The sequence below is a fragment of the Corvus kubaryi genome, unplaced genomic scaffold (genome assembly GCF_017639235.1).
Source record: "Corvus kubaryi isolate FWS band 111438036 unplaced genomic scaffold, C.kubaryi_AGA036_p1.0 37397, whole genome shotgun sequence".
Lineage (NCBI taxonomy): Eukaryota > Metazoa > Chordata > Aves > Passeriformes > Corvidae > Corvus > Corvus kubaryi.
Genome location: NW_024581136.1, coordinates 4527800 through 4551190, shown reverse-complemented (window position 1 = coordinate 4551190; position 23391 = coordinate 4527800). Strand labels below are relative to the sequence as shown.

The 23391-nt window shown below is 42.8% G+C and overlaps 1 protein-coding gene across 1 annotated transcript; it reads right to left on the bottom strand.

Moving 5' to 3' along the window:
• Nucleotides 1–85: 85 nt before the first annotated feature.
• On the bottom strand, nucleotides 86–20322 carry LOC121671111 (guanylate cyclase soluble subunit beta-2-like). The gene is made up of 16 exons (XM_042042353.1): nucleotides 19783–20322; nucleotides 18941–19014; nucleotides 17941–18035; nucleotides 17587–17747; nucleotides 17084–17183; nucleotides 15755–15975; nucleotides 15563–15668; nucleotides 14464–14567; nucleotides 12772–12988; nucleotides 9477–9797; nucleotides 8620–8768; nucleotides 6256–6402; nucleotides 5829–5983; nucleotides 4104–4318; nucleotides 3898–4020; nucleotides 86–3180 (listed from the first exon to the last, which is right to left on the bottom strand). The coding sequence occupies exons 1-16, from the start codon at nucleotides 20068–20070 to the stop codon at nucleotides 3029–3031; spliced, it is 2628 nt and encodes an 875-aa protein (XP_041898287.1). The 5' UTR covers nucleotides 20071–20322; the 3' UTR covers nucleotides 86–3028.
• Between the last annotated feature and the right edge of the window lie 3069 nt (nucleotides 20323–23391).

Sequence of the window (23391 nt, the reverse complement as noted above, 5' to 3'; positions counted from 1 at the left end):
TGTGCACTTTTGTAGGCCTAGAGGAAAAAGAGAACAGAAAAGGTGGAAGGGAAAAGGAATCAAAGTAGTCATTGACAGATGGCAGTCAGTATATTAATGAAAAGATTTATTTTTGAATTATATTTTGCAGACTTTAGCAGTGCCTACAGATTTAAGAACACATGATGATGCACAGACACATTAATTTTTAGAAGCAGTTGTACAGATTTGACCCAGCTCTGCACCTCCAGGAGAACCAGATTGTAGCAGATGCCACAGAGCACATCATTTTTACCACAGTACAGCATGAAGTAACTTACCATGGAGCACTTACTGGCAGTTAAAACATTCCAATATTAAACATCCATAGATTGTTCAGTGCAAGAAGGGCAGGTTTAAGCAAAGTGAGTGTTAAAGGACAGAGAGATACTGGCAGCAATTAAGCCATGATTCTTTTCTTTCTTCTTCCCAAGATGATCCATACAAGTTCAGAGGAGCTCTGGGCTTCTACCTAAAACTACTCTGTAATATATCTATATTAAACCCCAGAATGTATACCAGACCCTATTCATGGATGGCCAGACTGGTTGGACCATTTCCAGCTGGAAATTCTTTTTTTCAGAGAAGTGGCCAGTGCTGTTCAGCCACACAGGTGTGGGACTGCAAGAGCAGCAGAGACAGAAAGAGCGTCCCTGCTGTGTTCACACTGGCCACGGAGAGACGTAAACTCCTGTGTCACACTTTTGCTTGGGACTAAAGTGGCTTTATATCTCCACAGCAAATGCCAATAATGACAGAGTCCTCCACTGCCATTTGTTAATGATGTGTTCTCCATTCCATCAGCATGACTAGTCAAGAGTGCTGAAACACATCTCTAGGCTGGAGACACAAGTCTTGTCAGAGCTCCTTCTTGACTTCAGTCATTGGGACAGTGCTGATTTAACCTGTACTTCACTTTTACATCATTGTGAGTGAGAGAGAAATTGAGTATTCCCATTCTTCCAGAAAGTCTTCTTAAAGCTATGGTCGTAGTACAGAAACACAAAAAAGCACTGGGACAATGGAGAGGCATTACCAGGGGTGAAGGTGATATTGTGTGTCTGAGGGTAGCACAGAGTCCAGTGTTTGAAATCTTGATACCCAACTTAGCAATTATAACCCTCAGATGCAGCATCAACATACAGTAGATTTCTCCCTTGCCAAAATAATGAAGAATACCTAGATAACAATATCCAAATAAATAAATAAAGCTTTCCATTCATAAAATTGAACTCCCTCAATGGTGCTGCTCAGCTGTATGGTGGAAAGTCCTCCTGTTACAGGGTGTGCCTACAACAGCATTTCAGCCAGTCAGGAGTACACTCCTGAGTGAATTTCCTGCTCAAAGCCACTCACCATACTTTGTTTCTCACTGTAAAGTGGTCTCACAGCACGAGAATGGATTTCTTCTGGATGAAACTAAGTCAGAGGATGTGCTTATGAGGTGCTCCAAAAGCTAACAGGTATTATTGCATGGGACCACACCTAGCAAATCCCCTGAACACCTCTGGTGTGGAGAACAGCACTGATGGTTTTACTCTGTGCATCCTCCTCTGCTGCTCTAATTGCACTAATTGCTCATTTAGACAGAGATCCTGGACTATGGAGCTCCTGTCTCAGATTTGAAAAAAAAAAATCTAACCAGGTGAAATTTCATCTGGCTATAGCATAAAGAGGAGGAGATGCCTTTCATCAGTCTTAGCTCTCTGTCTGCTGTTTAAAGAGCTTTGTTCTGGCTGCAGACACAGAGGTGGAAATGTGATGCACCAGACTGTTAGAGAGGAGTAACATTATCACCTTCTCCAGTGAGATTTTGCTCAAAGTTCACATTAGTCTCATGCCTGCATCCTTAGTCGCTGAATCCACACCCAGAGGTAATAAATCAGTGTGCAGGGCACATCTTCTGTCAAAGTAACCCACCTACTCCAGGATCCATTTATAGGAGTGAGAGCACAATTTATGATGCACCAAATTATCTACAACCTTTATATCCATTGTATTTTTGCTCTTCTGTCTGAAATCCCTGACAGATGAACTTCAATTTTTCTCTGCTATTTCTGATCAGGTATAATTTAAGAGTACATCAGCATGGAAGTATTTCAGCTGAGCAGCCTCTGACACCAGGTGAGTAATGTTGATCTTGAATGCTGTTGTTTTCAATTATATTAGCAACATTAATTCCAGCACTGACAGTCTCCTTCTGCAGTCCTGAAATTTGTTTTTTTTTATTAGCTGGGCTGACAAAACGAGAAATAAACTTGAAACTCATTTGAAGGTCTCAAATAGGTTGTAGGCCTCGAACAGTCCTTCAGTGTTGTGACAAATCTGATGCTTTGTAACTCCACCATTTCCATGTCCTTCTATGCACAGCATGTATGGCTGGTTCAGAGATCACAGGTGCTCTTTTTTACTGTTGCATGCTATCAAGTAGATATTATTCCCTCCTCAGGATGCAAAAATACAGGTTGTTTTAAATCTATTCTGCACTTCTACTTCATGATGCCTTTACCCAACAAAAGACCTGTTAAGAGATGAAGCTGTTATTGCAGTTAAAATGCAGATGTAACTCTGCTAACCTTACATGGGGAAGTTGTTGGCTGTGCTGGAGTCAAGACAGATGGTCACTTCAGGGAATGTTTCTTTTATGGCAAGTGCTCATTTGAGTAGGAATATTTCTGGCTGGATGAGTCACCTCTTTCTCGATTGCTGCATCAGATACCAACACAAGATTTTTGCACAAGGATATTCAAAGATGTGGCACAGGCTGAAAATGCATCTTCAAAGCATCTTGCAAGGGTTTCTTCCGCCACTGGGAGTATTATATGGCCCATGTAGATTGATTAAAAAAAATTTCCTCCACTGTTTTATTTTTACTGAAAACTGTGATGAAATGTCTTTTTTCTTTTTTTTTTACAAAATCATGTGGTACTCATATACAAAATCAGTCCCATAACAGCAAAATGCACAAAATCATAATAAAATTTCTCTGTTTAATGTAAAAGTAAGAAACTTAGAGTAAAGTGCAAAAATTAGAGCGAACATTTCTATTCTGTGGCTCTTCAGCAGCAGGTTTGACTCTTCCCTGGTTTGGAGGACGAGAACTATCATCTGCTTGCTGGTTGCCATGGAGACTCCCATCGCTTTTGGAATCACAAGTTTTGCCTGCAAGGAAACACGCCTGAAGTGTGAGTTTTTAAGGACCAGCGAGGTTTCTGTTTGTCAGCACACCACATACTGGATTAACTACCACATCTAAGTAGGTGGGAGGGAAGGCAGTAAAATATTTTCTAGTAATTAGTGACAACATATTTAGTCTTTATAAAATCCACAAAACACAGAAATAGAACTACAAGACTTGCTGAATTAGATTGTTATGGCATCAAATCTATTATCTTTCAGCATCAGCTGCTTCAAAGGAGAATGAACTTTGGTCACAGAACATGAGCATGGCATTAAATCCTTCTGACTCCTGCAGCAGTCTGGCTTGAGGACTGAGGTCTCTCTTGAGTAGGTAAGGCTTCCCCATAACTACACTTTTTCTAGGAAAAGATGTGTACCTGAACAGTTCATGGCTCTGTCCCTGTGCAGAGCTGTCTAACGTTTATCAATTCTATTTGCACAGCCAGAAGGGCTCTGGGGTTTGACAGCTCTGTCAGCTTCTTTCTCCCTAGTGCACAATCAACACCTGGGATTGCTCCAAAGGTGAAATTTGTCGGGCCCTAAAGAGTGTGCAGAAGGGTGATGTGTGTATGTTGGCATGAATTTCTGGCTCAAGTAAAACAATAGTTATTCAGAAGACGAATATAAAGAACTTGTAAGATTAAGCCTCAGTTACTTCCTAGTTCTGTGGTCTTTGTGAGATGGTAACCAAATAACTACCTGTTAGATCTCCAACTTTCATCTGATTTCTTCTTTTGAAGCTGTTTTGTGCATCTGTGGGGCCATCAACATATTTCATTGCAATAGCTGGGGTCTGGTCCTTTTCTGGCTGAGTCTGAGTAGCTGAAAGAACAACACAAAAGGACATTTAATTGGATTGTATTAATGCTCATTTGTTCAAGGAAGAAAATACGTGTTGACTCTACCTGGCTGATGAGAACTTGGTATTGTTTCAGTCTTGCCTTCTGGAAGGGACTGAACAGATTCATGGCCAGAATCTAAATCTTTCATAGGCCTTCCCATAATCTCATTCTCAGTTGCAGATTTATTTCTAATGAGGAAGTATGTGTGCATTTTCCCTTTGCCTTTTACTTCTATTTCTCCTCTTTCAGTAATCTCAAAATTCTTGTATTTTAGGCACCTAAAGTATGAGAAGCAAAACGAACATGAAAATTCAAGACAAATAAAAGTGACACTGATGTTTTAAAAGAGCTGAGTGATCAAATCACAACAGTCTGGGGAAAAGAGTCTCAATTTGTGAACAACTCAGGATTTGTTTCAACTGTTTATTCAAGCCTGTTGTGCTTTCATAGCTTTACACATACAGCCTGATCAAAATTAATGGATCACATAGTCAAATACTTCAGTAGGGTGGAGGGTTCTTATTGACCAGTAAATAGAACTTAAGAACTGAGGCAGCCAATATCAGCTAGACAGAATTATCCCCAGTCATTTCATCAGAGAAGGCAATCAGGTCCATCAAGCATGATTTACTTATTCTACATCCAGACTTACTTATTTTACATCCAGACTTGCTATTCCCAATTGCCTTTTTCATGTGTTCAAAAATGGCCATTTGATTTTCACTGGGACTGACACGAGGCTTATCAGCCTCCAGTTTCACCCTGTCCCCCTTGCCATTTTTCCATGCAGCTGTAGCATCTGGCTTTCTTCAGCTGCTACGGTGCTGACAGTCAGGGCCTTCCAAAGCTGACAGCCACCAGCTCTGCAGTGCCATCGCCCAGCTCTCTCATTACCTCAGATCCCTTCTGCTCTCTCACATTTCTGTAGACTGAGGTGTCTCAAAAGACCCCTGCTCTGATCCTCTTCCAATACTTATAGTTCACTTACTCCTTGGACCCTGACTCTTGGTGCAGGGACCTTGAAGATCTCATCAATGAAGACCAAGGCAAGAAAGGCCTTGAGTAACTCAGCCTTTCTTCAGGGCACTGTCACTGAATCACCTGCCACAGCAGGTCCATGTGTCTGTTTATATTCTAACATTGCAGAAGCTCCTCTGACTGCCTTTGAACTTTGTTGCCCATTTCAGTGCCAGCTGAGTTCTCATTTTCCCAACATCATTCCTGTGTGCCCAGAAAATGCTGTTGCACTACTTCCTTTATAGTTTGTCTTTGCTTCCACTTTTGCACACAGATTTTATGCATACATAAAGTTCTTGAAAATACAGTATTAATTTTTTATGAACATGAGTTTCTGGAGAGTAAATTACAGCATGAAGAAGATAGCTGTGTATGCAGTTTATCCATAGTAAGTGTAAATAAAACTGTTTCACTACAAATTATGGTACTCAAAGAGAGGGATTTTAAAGCTTTTGTTAATAAACATTCTAAATGTTCTGATTGTCTTTCTAGCATCTACATCAATTTATCAGTACTTCCAACTAAGCTGTCACAATTTATTTTTTTTTTTAATATTTTGCTCTCTTGGATGGAGACTCTCAAACCTCTGCTTCTATATAAAAGTACATTTGGAATAAATAGAGAAAATCAAGCTCTTTACAAGCAGTGACTTTCCTTTACAAGCTGCTTAAATGAGTGACTAAGCACCATCTACACTGAAAGGTGCAGCTACCAAGGCAGTGGATTTCAGCACGGATTTGAACAGGTAAAGTTTCCAATGCAGTTACTCACTGATAGGCACTGGAGCTCAGGTGAATTTTGCTCGGGACACCGTGGCTCTCCATGCGGGAAGCAATATTCACTGTGTCTCCAAACAAGCAGTAACGAGGCATCTTTTCTCCAACAACCCCAGCCAAGACAGGACCTGTATGGATCCCAACTCGAATCTTTACAAAGACATAAAACACCCCCCAAAAATGTCACTTGTTATTTAACATCTTTCTTAATGCTATCCAGTTCATCTCAACACAACACTGGACACCAGTATGATATCAAATATCCACAGGGAGACACTCTTCATGAAAAATATGCCCATGTGGGCCTTGCCCAAAGCCACAGAGGAGTCAGAAGCAGCTGTTTGAGGTGCTGCTGCAATACATTAACCAGAAGCTCAGCACGAGAAGCAGACAGACACAGATGCACCTTTGTGTTAACTTACTTGGATAGGATTTCCAGAAATTGGGTTCTGCACTCCTTTGGCTGCCATTATCATGCCCAAGGCAAAATTAGCAACTCGCTCAGCATGAGTGGGTACAGGCACAGGGACCCCACCTACGACCATGTAGGCATCTCCAATCGTCTCCACCTTTAATTGAGAGGGACAAACACATGAGCATGCCAGGTATATCTCACTCAGGTTAGTGTTTTGCTGTTCAGGGCTCTTCTTATCTGCACCAGCTGCCCCTTTCTCTTAAAAGTTGTTTCCAGTCACTGAAAAGCTCTAGCACACGTGAGTTTCCTTGAGATGGAGATCCTTTCCTTCACTCCACACTAAAAATTTCAACACATTCTGTCCCTGCTCACTTGACCCACTTTAGATATCAGTGTGAGAGACGCTAAGGAGAAAGGGCTGCTGTGCAAGTGTCAGACTGTTTGCCTTCCTCTTATGCAGGGCAGACCCACATGCAGAGAGCTAACCCAAGGCACAGCCTCCTGAGCCAGGAGGTTACATGATAGATGAGTGATATTAATTAGCTCTAATTCACAATTGGTGCTAAAAGCGTATTTCTTATTTAGGAGAGATTTATTTTTTAAAAAGTCATAATAAAGCAAGGGAGCCTATTCACGGCTGATTATGATTAAGGGGTTCACGTGAAATTAAGGAACCTCCAATCTCCAGGATGTCACAGAGCACAGTGTGAGCTAAGCAATTTGGGAGCATCCTTCCCTACAACCAGCTGTTTTCCCACAACAGCTGCAGCCTGTGACACATATGCTGAAGGGTTTGTCCTCCTTCAGGCATCCAGTCTCCTTGAAATACATGCAAAAGTAAGAGAAATACTTTGGATTTTGTTCCTGTATCAGAAATTTTGCTGGAAATAGAACAGACCTGTATGAAACAGGGAATTCTTTAATGTTTAAAACCCACTGTAAAAGCCTGTTACATGGTAATGAAATTTTTTTTACTGCTCTTACGAGACTTCACTGGCCATTTATCATCAGTAAACAAGAGAGCTTTTAGATTAGATTGATTGGCTTTCTTAAAAATTAACACCAATAGGACAGTGGAAACATAATGTAATATTTGGGTTTGTGCATTAACATAATGACTTAAAACTGTTCAGCACATTAATCTCAAAGAATGTGTTCCTGTCCATGCCTTCTATCAGATAGCCAAACCCACAGTGACGCCAGTAATTTTCTGTAACAAATTAAAAACAACTGTAAAAAGCTACTAATGCAAATAGATACCCTAATTATTTTTCAGCCATAGTAGAAGATTTAATTTAACACGATTTATTCATAACTTTAGATGGTTTTAAGCTTGGGCCAAGTTTCTTTGATCAATGCCACTATTTCATTTCTTTTCCAATTCCCTGCAATAGTAATCTCATCCTTGCTTTCTGTACCCCAGTAACCTCCTTCAATATTAATAGGAGTTATATACAGGCATCAAAAGGAGATTATTATAGTGACATATCATTTACTCATGATGGATGATTTACATAGAATATGATGCTAATCTATCCTAAAATCTGTGAGCCATATCCTGAATGCTTCAATTATTGAATACGTATTCCTTGCCAAGGAAGAAATGCTTCTGATTTCCCAGTACAATTTATGTGGGATGAACTGCAAGCCTTGCCTGAGCAAGGAATGAACGAGATCTGGATTTCACCCTTTACTATTTCTGCCTTCCTCAATACTTAATGAGCTGGGAACAGACAGAAACTTAGGAACTGCTCTTCAGCACATCAAGTCTGGTAACTCTGGAAGTGTTAATGACACTATTACAGTAGGCCAGACAGTGCTCTGATCTTTCCAGCACAGTTTGGAGATCACATGTACATTACAGCCTAGGTCTAATTGATGCTCTTTGGGGGTCAGCAGGAGATCAATACCATAGCTGAAGATCTCCATGAAATAAATAAAAAGTCTGGGTATTATCTGGGTATTGTTTACAATGTTAATTTCCACCAGAGTGACACTTAATGATAGTGACCTATTTACAAAAAGTTCAAATAAAGGACCTAGGAAAATTAGTCATGTTGGACAGGCATTTGAGATAGGAGGGAAAGAGATACGTGAAAAAACAGCCATTCTGGTATTAGCATTGTGGAAAGAGACTTTAGTCTATGACAGAAGTTGCATTCCTGTCCAAAAATTTTAAACAGATTTAATCACACTTCCCCTTGTTTTTCAGTTTGTGTGGCCACTACAAATAGGTAATATTTTATGATTTATAAAAAATCATGCTGTGCTGAAGAGGATTTAAGTACATTTAAAAGCAAAAAAAAAAACCACCAAAGCAAAACAAAAAACACAGCAAAAATTTCTACAGCCTTTTTTGAACAGTACCTACCTTGTACACGTCATGCACCGTGGTCAGTCTGTCAAATCTCAGGTACATTGAATTTAACATGAGAACTATCTGAATAGGCTCACATTGGGCACAAATGTTGGTAAAGGTCACCACGTCACTGAACAATACAGTGCACTCCTTGAACTCTCCTGTGAGCAGAAAGAGCAGTGGTTAAGTACTTGCAATGGCTGGACAATCATGGTATCTGTTCAAGACTTGTTTGCACAGATCATCCAGTGACCTATCAGTTGTAATATTCATAAGTGGGTGCTGAGACGAAGGAGGAGTGTCGATATAGACTGTATCAAATGTAAGAATCATTGCACATCTCAACGCAGAGATCTGAATACATCATATACAGGATACACTTAGCTTGTTATCCTTAGTTTCATATATGTACTTACTAAAGGGAATTTAGGCATTTAATTGCTACCCTTAATAACAATGGGAATCATCATGATTCTGTGTTTACAGAGGTACTAAGAGAATAGTCTAGGAAACACCACTTTCTTCATTTCCTTCACTTCTGAGCCCTTGTTTTCCTGTATATCCATGTTAAAACCAAAATCTCAGATTACTGTTGATCACTGAATTTTTTCACTGACTGGGCAGCTACTATCACATTTCACCACCTAAAGAACAATACTGGCAAAGAGCTTCCAAAGCTTTCTTTGAAAGAATAGCCTAATTTTTATTATCAGCGAGATTAAGGGTCTGGGTCATCCTCCTACCCAAGAACGTCACCAAGTACAGAGGACTCCACAGCAGTGGCAAAGGGGCTATGCCAGCACCCCAGTCTCTTTATCACCATCTCCGAATGCAAAAATCCCACATCCCAAATGATCCTGTTCATTCACCTGCCTCAACTCGCTTCCCCTCTTTCAGCTGGTTGGCCACGTGCTGGGGAAGCATGGCATAGAGCAGAGCTTCAGTCTTCTTCTTCTCTTCCTCCAGGTGTTTTGACAGGATCCTCAGCTCTTCCTTCTTCCTCTCCAGCTGGTTTGAGAGCTCCATCTCTGCCAGTCGCTGCTGATTGAGGAGAATCAAATCCCTGGTCACGTCGTGAGGGGCAATGTCTGCGATGTGCATCTGCCGCTCCTCCAGCTCATGCAAAGTGCGAAGCAAAGGTGAGCAGAGGTAGAGCATGCACTGAAGGGACTCCATCCACATCATCTGGCCTGTGGGGAACAAGTGTTGGCAAGGGTTTTCAGCAGTGTGGCCTTTCACACGGTGCTCAGCATTACTGGTGTTAATTTTAGGGGATGAGTTCCAAGGACAGTGGGTTTCTGTAGGGTCTGGATGATCGCAGGAATTTGTTTTCTGTGAATTAGGGGTGAACATTTTCAGAGGAGCTACACTAGGCAAATAACAAAATGCCAGGACCCAGGAAGCAGTCACTCCCTCACTGCAGGTGCTGGGCAGAGCCCAGCTGTGACTCAGGTCTCTTCCTCATGAGGAACCCCAGTGCTCACAATATCTCTCCTCTCCTTTCTGCTCCCTTCTGCATTTCCCCTCCTCTACTGCCTGGTCTTGAGCTGTTCCTGAAGCCAGTCAGTTAGAATCATGCACAGGGGAACTGAGACTCACAGTGATTAAGCAAAACATTTGAAGTTTAATTTCACAGCGCATAGTTTGTGTCCCAGTAAAGTCAATGGCACTTTCCTTCCTGGAAACTGGAGCTTTCCCTCACTATCATAATCTAAATAAGCAGTTACAAAAATGCCTGAAAGGTAAAAAGGATTTTTGGTGGGCGATTCAGTTTTTTGGTTTTTGGTTGAGGTTTGGTTATGATTCTGCTTTGTATATTATTATTATTATTATTATTATTATTATTATTATTATTATTATTATTATCTTGCTTCACAAGTATCATAGGTTTCTAAACAGCAATCTAGAAATTCCTGTTTCTTTCTTTCTCCCTCACCTCATCCCCAGGGCTACTGGATGAACAGCTTTAAAAGTAAGAGGATTGAAACATCAGAAATACCATGTGAATTAACCCCCAAAGCATAAGAGAAAGTACAGTTGTACCCATGACTAGTCAAAGTTCCTTGTTTTGGTAGCATTACTTTTTTCAAGGTCTCCCTAAACCCTTAGTTTTTTCTGAATCTCAGGAATACGACATTTTACACTCATTACATAAAGGTGAAAGGAGACAAGAGAAAATTAGGTGACATTACATAGCTCAGAAAAGCAAAATTGAAGTCACAGAACACTTAAAGCAAATGTCATTATAGTTAATTACACCAAGCAGAGGATCATCCCATATTCAGTCCTCTCAGTAAAAATAAAGCAAATACAGTATCTTCTTTGCTGAGATAATTTTAACTTGTAAACTCTTATGTGGCTTTGGGGGGGGGCGGGTGTGAAGACAGAAATCAGAATCTGAAAATGTGCTACAAAAAATAAAAGCACAGAGAACTAATCTATTTTTAATCACATTTGAAACCCAGCCAGTAGCAAATAACTCCCCTGTCATAGGTTAGCAAGCATAGTCCCGGAAGGGACGTCCTTGCTAAGGGGTGCTTACAGTTTCCTCTGGGAACTGATAGAACCTATCAGCTGGCCAGTTTGAATATGGACAATTCTCTAAGCCACTTAAAGTTGTGATCACCTCTGTGATCCACATTTAAGAATAGGCAAACTCCCCCTCCAAGCTCTCTCTCGTTTCCGGCGCTGGCACAGGTGGCTGCGGGCCCCGTGTGGGGGCCAGCGGGCCCGGCCAGGCCCTGCCTGGGCCAGGCCGGGCCGGGCCACGGCCATCCTGGAGCCATGGACCTGTTCCAGCCGTGGAACCCCCCCCCCCACTGCCTTGCCGTGGGCAGCCGGAGCGGCTCGGCTCTCCCCCCTCTCCACTGCGATAAGAAAAATACAACATTCCAGCTGCAAAGCTGCAAGGCTGAGGTGAGAGTAACCCTTTTATTGCTGTGAAGAGCTGAAAACCTGAGGGAAGAGAGAGAGGAGATGCTTAAAGCTGAAATTCTGTTGTGAAGCTATGATATATCAGAGTATCCTGTTGTAATTTCATGAAGATATGGGGGGTGGAGTGTTCAACTCGTGAGCAAAAGCACCTGCGCTGAGATAGGCAGATGCTGACGCAGCTGTAATTTCATGAGAAGTTTGGACAGGGAGAGATGAACCAGATGAGGACTTTTGCTCCAAACGGGAAAGGAGAAAACCTCAGTCCGTAGAGATGAACCAGATGAGGACTTTTGCTCCAAATGGGAAAGGAGAAAACCTCAGTTCCTAGAGATGCTCCCAGAGATAGTCCTAACGATGAAGATGATGAAGACCCTTTGCTCCCAGGGAAGGAGAAGGGCCTCTGTTTTTGTTTCTGAACGGCTCAACCTTAAAACTGTACCCCAAAAATCTTCAAGAGTGGACCCTCGAAAGCAGTTGCGGGAAAAGCTGCAAGTCGGGGGAAAGGACTCACACGCAGGCAGAGACTCCTCTTCCTAAATGGACTGAACAATATTTGGAAGTGGGCGGCTGTCTCGTTGTGATAATGTTTTCATAGCATGAGCAAGAAGAGACTTCTCTTTCTAAATGGACTGAACAAGGTTATTATGGAAGTGGTAAACAGACTGAACATCTCAAGGGTTGTCTTTTCACATTGTCAGTGGGAGAAGGGAGGAAGGTGGGGGGAGGAGGAGAGTTCTGAAGGTGGTATAATTTTTTTTCTTCTTTTAGGTCTGTTAATAAACTTCTTTATATTCTTTCAAGTTTGGTGCCTGTTTTGCATTTCTCCTAATTCTTATCTCACAGCAGATAAACAGTAATGAGTATTTTGGACCAAACCACTACACTAAATTGGTGTTTCCGCCCGGTTACAAACCGAACCCGCGACATCCCCTCAAAGGCATAAATTAAGAACAAATAATGTATTCACATGTGGGTTTTGCAGCATCAGAAAACCACCATATTTCTAAGCCTTTCAAATAGGAGCAAAGTTGTTGTTTCTGACTGAAAGCCTTCAAAATCTGGTGAGGTGATAGCAGAATTTGTGTACAAGCATGTCATGTTTCTCTAAACAGAACCATGTAATCTCCTCTCCCAAAGGCTATTTATAGGACTTGAGTGAGGTCAGGAGTGCACCTCCGTGTAATTCCTGATTTAATATGAGCACTCGTGCTATTGAAAACAGTGAAGTACCTCTTAGCTCTAGCATTGGCCGTTCTTTCCATGACTCAGGCATCATCTCTCTTCTAGTCTGGAAAACAAATTGGCTGTTGATGAATTTCTGAATGCTGGAGATGGTAAAGGGTACTTCTGGGTGAACGATCCTGAAGTACTGATCCAAGCAGATGCCCATGGTCTGAAGGCCAGGTACAATCTTTTGAATGCTCACCCCAGCTTGCTTCAGTTTGAGCTTAAAAAGAAAACATAGGCCATGTGTTACAATTCATGTCCCTTTGGGTTCAGACCAAGCTACAGCTGATTGCTGTTTATACATTTCCACACACTAAGCCTTGCTAGAGTATGTGGCTTATTTCTGAGCAGAATTTCTACCTTGTTAGTAGCTACTACACAGCTCTGAATGCATGCCCTTTATAGCAAGGCAAAGCCCCAGGAAAAGAATGTTGTTAATTAAGTGTTCCTTCCTGTCAATTGTGAAAAATCCCCAAAACTACCTGCTATTATCCCTGCTTGCATTTGTGTAGGCCTAACAAACAGGTAGCTGCAGGAGAAAGTTAGAGACACCAGAGTGTCTTGTATTCCAAAATGAAAATAACTGTGGCATAGAATGGCTTGGCAAATATTAATTTTCTAATAGATGCCATGGGTTACTTTCTCTTAACTGGGTGTAAAGGTTTAGTCATTCTTCTTTACTCTGCTGACCATATGTGAGCTCTTAAATTCTGCAGAAATGTTCTTCTCTGCTTGTCATCAGTTATTGAAGCTCTGACCCAGCTACCAGGAATGGGTGTAGGACTTGTCTTCTTTGCACACTAGTAATCTTATTAAATTATGCATAAAGTATGGCCCTCTTGAAAGGTTAAAGACGCTGTATTTTGGCTGATGTGGACAGTAGCACGAAGCAGGTTGTGTGCTCTGGAAATCTCGATCAGCATGATATCAAAACATGTTCCCTGAGGGGAATGTGGTCAGCGTTCTTCTGCTGTCCCATCCTCAGTTTCTCCTTTCTTTGCTCTTGTCTTAAGCCAATATTCTCTCCACCGAGTTCGGAGCAAGAGGAGCTGTAGCTTGGTGGGAACCCAGGCTAGTTGGGAACCATCCAGAGGGCAGCCCTGACAGGGGGCTGCAGAGTATGTGTGCAAAGGAGAGGAGACTCAATCCTGCCCCAGAAGGTAAAGAGATTTTTGGGTCCTAGATGGGGCTGCATGCTGCCTGATTTGGTAGGTAGCTGGGTTTTCCCAGCAGAAGCATGTCTCAGGAAGCACATAGAGCCTCACCTGCCAGCAGAGCCCTCAAAGCCTTGGGATAGATTAATAGGAGGAGAAGGGGACTAACTTGGCAAAGCCAATTTAAAGGATGGGACATGTCTCTGGTATATCCAGGGACAGGAAGGTGGCCAGAAACCTCGAAAAATTCTGCTTAGTATTTGGTAACAGATAGACTGCTGCAATAAACCTTGCTGGCATTTCTGCAGCTGTTTCAGACATGGTAAACTCAATAAATTCAAAGGAGATTCCTGTCTGCAGTGATCCAGAGAGAGAGTTGCTTTGTTTATTGCATGTCTCTGTACAGAGTACTTCTGCAAATCCTGTGAGTGTGCACTGCACACAGAGCACATGCAGCAGGGAACTGTAGGACAGTCAAAATAGAGGGAAATTACTACGAGGTTTATGCAAACTAAGGGCCCTGACCACATGCTTGTCCTACCTCTTTGTCAAAAACCATATGAAAAGGAAGTCCATTGCAAAATGTTTTGGTGTCAATCCAGAGGCTCTTGGGATAAACAGGATCAAATCCTCTCAGGAGCTTACCTGTGGCAATAAATGTATAGTCTTTAAATCAGGCTGCACCTCATAAAGCCCATCAGCATTACTTTTTGCCACTCAGTGAAACAGGACCCTAGATCATAATGACTGAAGACAAAGCACACAGTGTGTGGGCCCAGAAATGAGCACACATCTGTGCTAAATGCTCTGCCGTGTAATCCACAGCTGATTGGCAACTAATCTGAGTTGGCTGGGTGTTTAAAACTTAAGCACACAAAAACCACAGAGCACTAGATGCATGAGATTATGTGGAAAAAATAAGAATAGATTAACAACTGTAGATGTTACTCCTCTATGAATCTGCAGATGCCATAGCAATACGACACAGCTACATCCCACAAAAATGTGCCCAGAAGTGGATTTAATACACTTTGCCAGCTCCTAAGAAACACTTAGAGAAAAAAAAAAACAACATCTTGGCAATACTGAACTAGATTTTCATTCCTTCTGAAAAATTCCTTCCATTTTATAAACATATATAAACATCTAATATATAGAGGTACGAACAGAGATTGCTAGATTAGCAGTAGACTTTTGGTAGCGGAGGATGTAATTTGGCTTTCAAAATTTACTACAGTTGATAGTTTTGGAACGGAATAGTATCTACCGAGTTAAAAAACATGCTTTTAAATTCAGCATCTTAAACCAAGTGACACGACAATGAAGAATCAAATTTACCACACAATGGCATTTTATAGAAGAAGACTTTTCAGATGAAAGCCCTGTTTAAGAGACAAAAGTGACAGGTCATATTCCATTTAAGTATCTGTCATTACTAAGCATACTTATTATCTGCAATTTTTCTTTGATCATCAATGTCAAACTGAAAGAAACTTAACCAGAAACATTTTGAAAACTTGCAGAGGAAATATAAATGGTAACTTCAAAATGGATGGGTGGGTGGGGATAGGGAGGCTTACTGACTTTCTTGCTGAAGAGACTCAGAAATGATGACAAGCTCTCTCTGAACAATCGCTCACCTTTTCCTAATGTGATTATTCCTCTTAATGTTTTCCAGTGACTTTTCTTAACAGGACAAACAGAATTTCCTCTGTCTCCATTTGCATTCTTGGCTTTTTCTAGGTCCTGTTGAAATAAATCCAAAGGGAAATTCAAAGGTGATTTTACTTTAAATATATTTTAGTAATATGCTGATATGAATATTAAAATACCTCTTTATTCAGTTGGTTCTCAAATTGTTTTTCAGAGTCAACAAGACATCGAGATGAGGAAGAAAATTCACTTCTTTCCTTGCATGGAAATAGAGGGGTTTGAGTGACAAGAAAAACAATATGTTCTTTTTTCCCAGTTCTTTCTTCTTCTTCTGTTTGATTGACTATTTTCATTGAAATCTCAATGTTAAAAAAATCCAGGGCTGCTGCACTGATGATTCCTGAAGAAGAAACAAAAGACAAGGTATTGCCAAGAACAAAACCTTTTCAATTCCCCTTTTAGAGGGCCCACAGTGGAATTTCACTGTTTCAGAAATCACTTTTCCAAAGGACTCTGGAAGAAGAAAGCAACCCATGTCGTTCTTGCTACCGTTGCCATGATGAGAATATGCACACAGGAGGTCAGCTTTAAAGATACTGCTGCTTTTGCCTTGGCTGAGGACAAATGCTTATTTTCACTAGGAGCAGCCCAGCAGGATCTCTGAAGAATGTGTTCAAGTAGCCATAGAGCAATAATATGAATTCCCATTAACCCAAAAAGTGCAGGGAGTCTAAAGAAATTCTGCTATACAATCTATTTCAATCGCTGAAGAATATTATATTTTGAAAGGAAGGAAATACCTTTCATGCAGATGCAAAATCAGTTTCTCATCTCTGATTAGGTATTAGGCAAAATACTGGACAATGACATCAAAAGCTCTGTCTGACATTCCAAATATTTCTGTGCTTTCAATATTAAATGAGTTTTGACAAAGGGGGAAGTTCTGATGAACTTCTAAATTCAGCATTATTTATGAAAGAAAGGAATATGATCTTCTCTTACAGACCTATAGCTGTCCAATCCTTGCACAATTACAGCTCAGGAGATTCTGGTAAATTCGGATAAAAGATTCAGTTTTGAGCAGGGTTCAGTAGGAGTTTCACAGATTGGATGTACTACAGGGTGGATGACTGTCTTGAACTCAACTAGAATTTCTACTTCACTGTAATTTAAAAAGCACGAGTCACCAAGAATTAATAAACAGTTAGACACAATACACTTCATGAACTTTAATTCTTCTTCCAGGGACGGAATTCTATAGCAAGAATGGACAATTACAGCCCGGGTTGTCATACAGTACATTTTGATGAAAGTTATTGGGAGCTAGGAGTGATCAGGCAGTAGGGAAATACTGAGTTCAGGTGTCTGGAGACCGAACGCTGCCACGCTTCAATTCCATGGCCAGTCCTCATCTGAAAAAAGATACTGAACTCTGAGTGCATTTGCAAATATATGATTATTCTGTATATATATTGCATTGATCTGTACTCTGCATTTTGTCTCATTACCTGGCACAATATGGCACAGACCTCTTCTGTCTGAATAGTAATGTAAATTCATTGACCCATCTTCATTCTTTTCCACTCTAAAAGATGGTGCATTCATCTCCTGAGGAAAAAACAAACAAAACCAAACCCAAAATCTCAATATCTTTTTCTGAAAAAGACTACTGATGGATTCTACTTTGATAAAAGCATCTCATGCCTTAATAACATAAACTGTAATATGAATAAGCTGAAAAACATAAAATTAAATATTCTCACCTGTGAAGGAAAATCTGCTATGCTTTAAAGCCAATGTACCAAATAATACCTAATGTTGAAGACTAGTCAAAACTAATCATTTTTAGATATTGTCCTAACATTTCGGAGTCATCTGTCTCAGAACGTAGGAGAACATGCTTTGGTGATTTTTTTCATTATTTATTCACACCTAGGAGATGCTGTTCCTTGTGTTATGAACTCTGGCAGAGTCCATCCATACCTGCTCAGCAGTTACTACTCGGACTTGCCTGGTAAGAAAGGGACAGGTAGCTGTGCAATGCATCCAGGTTCTCTATGAACTCATAGAGATTTCCACCCAGTGTCCTCAGCATGTGGTCATAGCCTGAGCGCTTACAGAATTCAAAGAAATACTTTCCAAACTCGCTCAGAACAGTGTCAGCAGGAACACCTGGCAAAATAAAGATGCCTTAAGAAATAAGAAAGGTTTGCAAGTTCTTGCAATGCTGTCAGGTGGATTAAGAATGAAGGCAGAAAATTTGCAATACAGGGAAGACATTCCCAAGGGCACAGGAGACAAAACCTGGGCTGCAGTCTCAGGCTTGACCCAGGATGGTTCATTTTTGAGGCATGCTAGCACATACCTAATACTTTGCAGGCTTTGTCGACGAGCTGCATTGTGATCTCATCTTTGTAAACCTCAAAAGTCAAGAAAGAATCCTGGACTCCAGCCTGCAGCCTAAAGCAGAGAAGACAATATTCTTGTTTCAGCAGTGCTGGAAATACAACACGCTTGGGTGACCCAACTGGCATTTCTTAAGTACTGTTTGCTGTGAATGCAAACACTACTTCACCTAATGATGTAAGTTTAATATTAAATTGCTTTAAATTAATTAAATTGCTTTAACATGGCTGAATGGCGGTGTCCACCTCTCCATTTCTGCTTTTTCACATTATGGTAAAACTCTATCAAGGATTAGGACATCTTACTGTGGGGTGCTAGAGCAAGTGGACTCTTAGTTTGTCTTCTGGTCTACTGGCTTGTCATTCAATGTGGCCACAATATCCAGCTCTTTGAGGCTCCCCAAACCTGCTGATTTTTTTATATTGGCTTCAATGGATAATATATGTATGTATCTAAATATCATTTATGTATCTTGGAAATACTACATAGCTCATAAAGACAAGACAAAACCAGAGATGATACAAGGCCAGATTGAATGGGGCTTTGAGCAACCTGGTCTAGTGGAAGGTTCCCTGCTCATGGCAGGGGAATTGGAACCAGATGATGTATGATTTAGCTGCTTTTCTGAGAGTAGTGGAATTAAACTGACTTTATATTAAGGATGACATCTTTTCAGTGTAATTACTTCTCGATATTGTCATGCTGAGCCAGTGAGTCTATTGCAAAATTGTCTATAAGACTAAATGTCATCTTTAATTATCTGATATGACAAATTAATTGGGACAAATTAGTATCAGAGGATGAAGTGTTACAAGGCAAGAAACTGTCCCTCTTAGTTACTCCTAATAATTACTTGAGATACACATCAGCTACCATTTACCAATGAGAAATTACATCCTCTGTTGCTGAATTCCTGTGCATTTTCTTTCAATGCACTACGTTTATTGGCAACACATTACCTTAATTTTTCCCATGTTTCTTCGCCATACTTTTCAACCACCAAAGACTTCAGGCATGTGTTTATAAATCCATACTGCAAAAGCAAATATATGAACATGGAAAAGACCTACTGGTTTTTCAAGTGCTGCCCCAACACACCACTATTTTGTATTTCAGATTCCTCTGCTAATTTTATATTGCAAGAGAGAAAGTAATAATGCTTGACGGCCTAAAGAGAAAGTAATATTGTTTGACAGCCATTGTATCTTTCAGTAAACAGCGCAGCCTATTCCTCAGCGTTTCACAAGCATTCAGCAGAAGAGAAGAAACAGCCAACGCTGTTTTGCAGAGAAGGGCCCGAGGCCCCGCCGGCCGGGGATGCGCTGTGCCGTGGCTGCGGCCGGAGCTCGGCGCTGCAGCGCGGGCACAGCAGCCACGCACGGCTGCCGCATCTGCGGAGACTCGGCCGTGCCGCGACTGCTGCGGTTCTGCCTTAGCACTGACGGACCCGCCACTGGGGATCGGGAAACGCTAAAAGAGCGGCCCGAGCAGCGCTGTCAGAGCGGCAGCAGCCGAAGGATGATACGGTCCGAATGCCCCAAAGCCTGCGGGTCAGCACCCTGTCCCGACACGGCGGCAGCAGGCGCTCAGCCCCTGCTCTCAGGCTGGCAGGGGCTGCCCGTCTGTCTGTCCGTCTGTCCCCGGCAGGAGATGCCTGTCTGTCTCCGGCCGCAGCTGTCTGTCCACGACAGGAGCTACCTGTCTGCCTGTGTGTCCCCAACAGGAGCTACCTGTCTATCTGTCGGCCCCCGGTAGGAGCTGTCTGTCTGTCTGTCCCGGCCCGCCCCGCCGCCCCGCTCACCATCCTGCCGCTGCCGCCGGTCCCGCTGTGTTGCCCGCTGCCGGCCCGGGGGGCGGCGGCCCGGCCAGGCCCGGCCCCGCCGCGCTCGCCCGCGGCGGTGACACCCGGTGACACCCGGTGGCACCCGGTGGCCGCGGGCACGGACGCGCCGCCGGCGCTCGGAGCGGCCCCGAGCGGCGCGGTCCCGGGTCCCCTCCGCGCCCCCCACGGGCTCGGCTGTTTTCCGCAGAAGAGGCGCGTTTCCCGCAGCTGTGGCTGTGTCGGGAATTGAGTGCTGCCGAGGAGCATCCCGGGGCCACGGCATCGCCGGCACGACGGCAGCTCACGGCACGTCCCCCGTCCCGGTGCCCGCTGCCCGCTGCTGGAGCCCAGGCAGGACGTGGTGTGGTCAGCCCCAGCTGGACACTGCCTGGCACGGCCGGGATCATCGGGTCCCAACCTCCGGAGGGCAAGGAGCCGGGAGAGTGGCAAGGAGGTTTCTTGCCAAGGCTTTCTTAGAACTGCCCTTAGCAGAGCAGGAGCAGAAATGGTGGAGTCAATAGCCACCCTTACCCAAGGACAGGAGGTTTGTGGGGAGAAGCAGCACTTTCCGTTCTACTGCTACCAAGCTGTGAGTTGCTGCCAGAGGCCTGACAAGAAGCAGGAGGTGAAGCTCCCTGCATGTGGCTGCCATCATCCAGGCTGTGTCTGCAGCCACCCAGCCCGTCCGACAGGAAAGGACAGCAGCAGGGATATTAACAGGAACGCAGTGATTGGTGTTAGGTGCAATGAATTCATGGGGTTTGGTGCTTGGCAGAGTTACCTCATTTCCTACGTTTATTTTTTAAATAATTGTTTGTAGAGTGAGAGATTTCAGTGATTTGAGAGTGAGTCTTGAGGGGACACAATGAAGAACTATTTGGGGAAAACCCCTCTCCCCTTGATAAAGATGAGCTTCTGTCCTCCATCAGCCAAACTGGCACAGGCAGCCCTGTGGGTGCTGAAAGCCCTGTGTCACCCACCTCATTGCTGCTGTTTGGTGCAGGTTGTGGGATGCTGTAGGGGATTGTGTTTCGAGCCAGGGCTCTGTGCCTGTCTGGCAGGGAGGGTTTTGCTCTTGGTGTGGTGATTCTAAGGCACTGTGCTCGTGGCTCTGTCTCTGATCCTCAGCCCTCCAGTGCTGCATGTGTTCAGCAGGCACATCAAAATCTGGGTCAAAGTCCTACACCAAGCACAAGTGCTGCTTTTTGCAGCCCTTCCACAGCCTCCTCTAAACTCCCCTCAGCCTTTCTGTCCCACACAACCAGTGACTCTCCTGTGACATCACCAATAATAAACTGGGTATCTTCTCAAAAGCTGCCTCTTGAGCCAAAGCCTGGTGGGACCCAGGCCCAGGGGAAGGGAACCAACAAAAGTCCATGCCCTGCTGTATTCCCACTGCTGTGGGAAGAGGACTAGTTTAGACACATGTGCACAAACCCCTCTGTCTTTCCTGGACAATATCAAATATTTGTTTAAACACACACCTGTTGGAGCTAGCATGACACAAGCAGCAGATGGCCTATCTCCTGGTTTTCTCTCTGTGCTGTGATTCCATGGAGCACCCATGCCTGCTGGAGGGCAAGAGGTGGTCCTGGACTCACAGACCCATCCCCATGCCTCAGCCAGCAGTACCTGAAGGGAATAAACACCATATCATCTAAGAATTGTATGGGTATGCTTACTGCCTTCAATTTATAAATTAAATTCTATTATATAGAAATGAAACTCATTTTCAGTTTTATAAAACCTGAGTCACTGGTAGGATTTGAAATTACAGTAAGAACTTTAGTACCCTCTCTTCTAGTACTTTAGTATCTTTTCTTTTTCTCATTGTATGACACCTAAATAAACAATACAGTGATTTTAGTAGCAAAGGTTAGCAACTATCCAAAAGATTTGGAGATGCAATTCAGGTAAGTTATCCAAAATTCACATTAGTACCTACATACTGTATCTATATTGTACAAGGCAAATCATACTAGAATTGAATTTATTATTGCTTTAGCCCTTCTTTGGTTAGTGAATTGATTCTATTGTCTTTTCCAGTCCATTTGTGATTATGAGAGAAATTTGGACAAAGACTCTTCAAGTCAGGATTGTTTGTGTGTCATTAGGCTGCTCACCCTTGGCAGCCCCTGGCCCATGATGTGTCCTTGGCCACCTCTGCCATCTCTGGCTGGATAACAGAAACCTTCCAAGTAAAAGAACAGAAATCAAGAGATAAAAAAATCATAATACACTTTCTGGAGTGACTCTTTAGGGATTCTTTATTCCTTTGGCACAATGTAATCAGTACTTCCTAGAATTCTGACATGAGCAGATATTTCTGTGTATAACCACCAGTCTTTAGTCAAAGACAAAACCCCAAATGTTTCTGTATGTCAGCCCACTCTGTGTAAAATGAAGACAACAATACTCCCCATTCCAATCTGTTTCTGTGCTCTGATGATGGGGATTCTGGTCTCTCTTGGCACAGCACATGCAGGTCTCTCAGACTATGCTGGACCTCCTTGCAGAGATCTGGCACTGGCCAACCTGCCACTTGCTGCAGCAGAGCAAGTATGATTGGGCATGTAGAGGGGAGGCTGGAGCAGGATGGCTTTGGTTTCAGAGGGTTTCTTGCTTCCCACAACATGCAGGGTGAATAGGGATAGGCTCAGACAGAACTGCACGCTGGAATTCTCCTAAGAGTCTGAGCCTCTTGCCAAGGGCACAGGATACCTTCAGGTGAAAGGTGTCTGAAAAGTCCTCCATGGGCTGCACCTGCGCACAACCTTTCCTTCCTCCCATAGCCCCCTAAGTGTCCAGTGCTGATATCCAAACAGCAGCCTGAGAACTGTGCTGCTGTAAAATTCTGTAAAATTCTGCAACCTTTCTGGCAGTTTGTGAGTAAGTGTGCCTTGTATTTTTTCTGCCTTCGTGGCAAAAGATTCATTAATTCAGAAGGGAGATGTTGTGGCCTTGCAAAAAAGATATTCATCCATACCTGACAAATGATTTTATCAAGATCCAATTTCCCCTGGCCTTTGTTGTGCTTGTACCCAGTTGGTTCTAAACAGCATCCTTGAGCCCTAGATAGTTCAGCAAAATAAATGGGCCATCTGCAAAGCCGTATACACTGTTTCTTCAATTAGATGAGAGGTGAAAATATGCAACATAGCAATTTATAACTTCTGGTTACAGCCTTGGAGAATGCAGTCATAGACTGTCATGGTCTGTGTATGCAAGGCCATCCTCCTTTTTCTTCTTTTTCTCTCTGTTGTGTGATCATTACAAACAATGCAAAGTCGTATGTGAATTGCCATGGTGGAGGGGCTCCTCCCAAGACTGTCTGAGCAGAGCACATTCTAAACATTGCACTCTGGAGCCCAAAATACCACAGCAGTAACAGAATCCTTTCTCCAAGTGGTTGCCAGCACTGTCTCCTACCAAAGACCCCTAGGGATGCAGGCCTTTTCAGCATACTTCCTTCAAACACAGCCTCACATCCGTTGTTAGATATCGTGTGTTCACATTTATCTTAAATTAGCCTGCACAGTGACATTTTAGTGACTCAAAGTGAAAAAGAATCTTTCTACTGATGCAAAC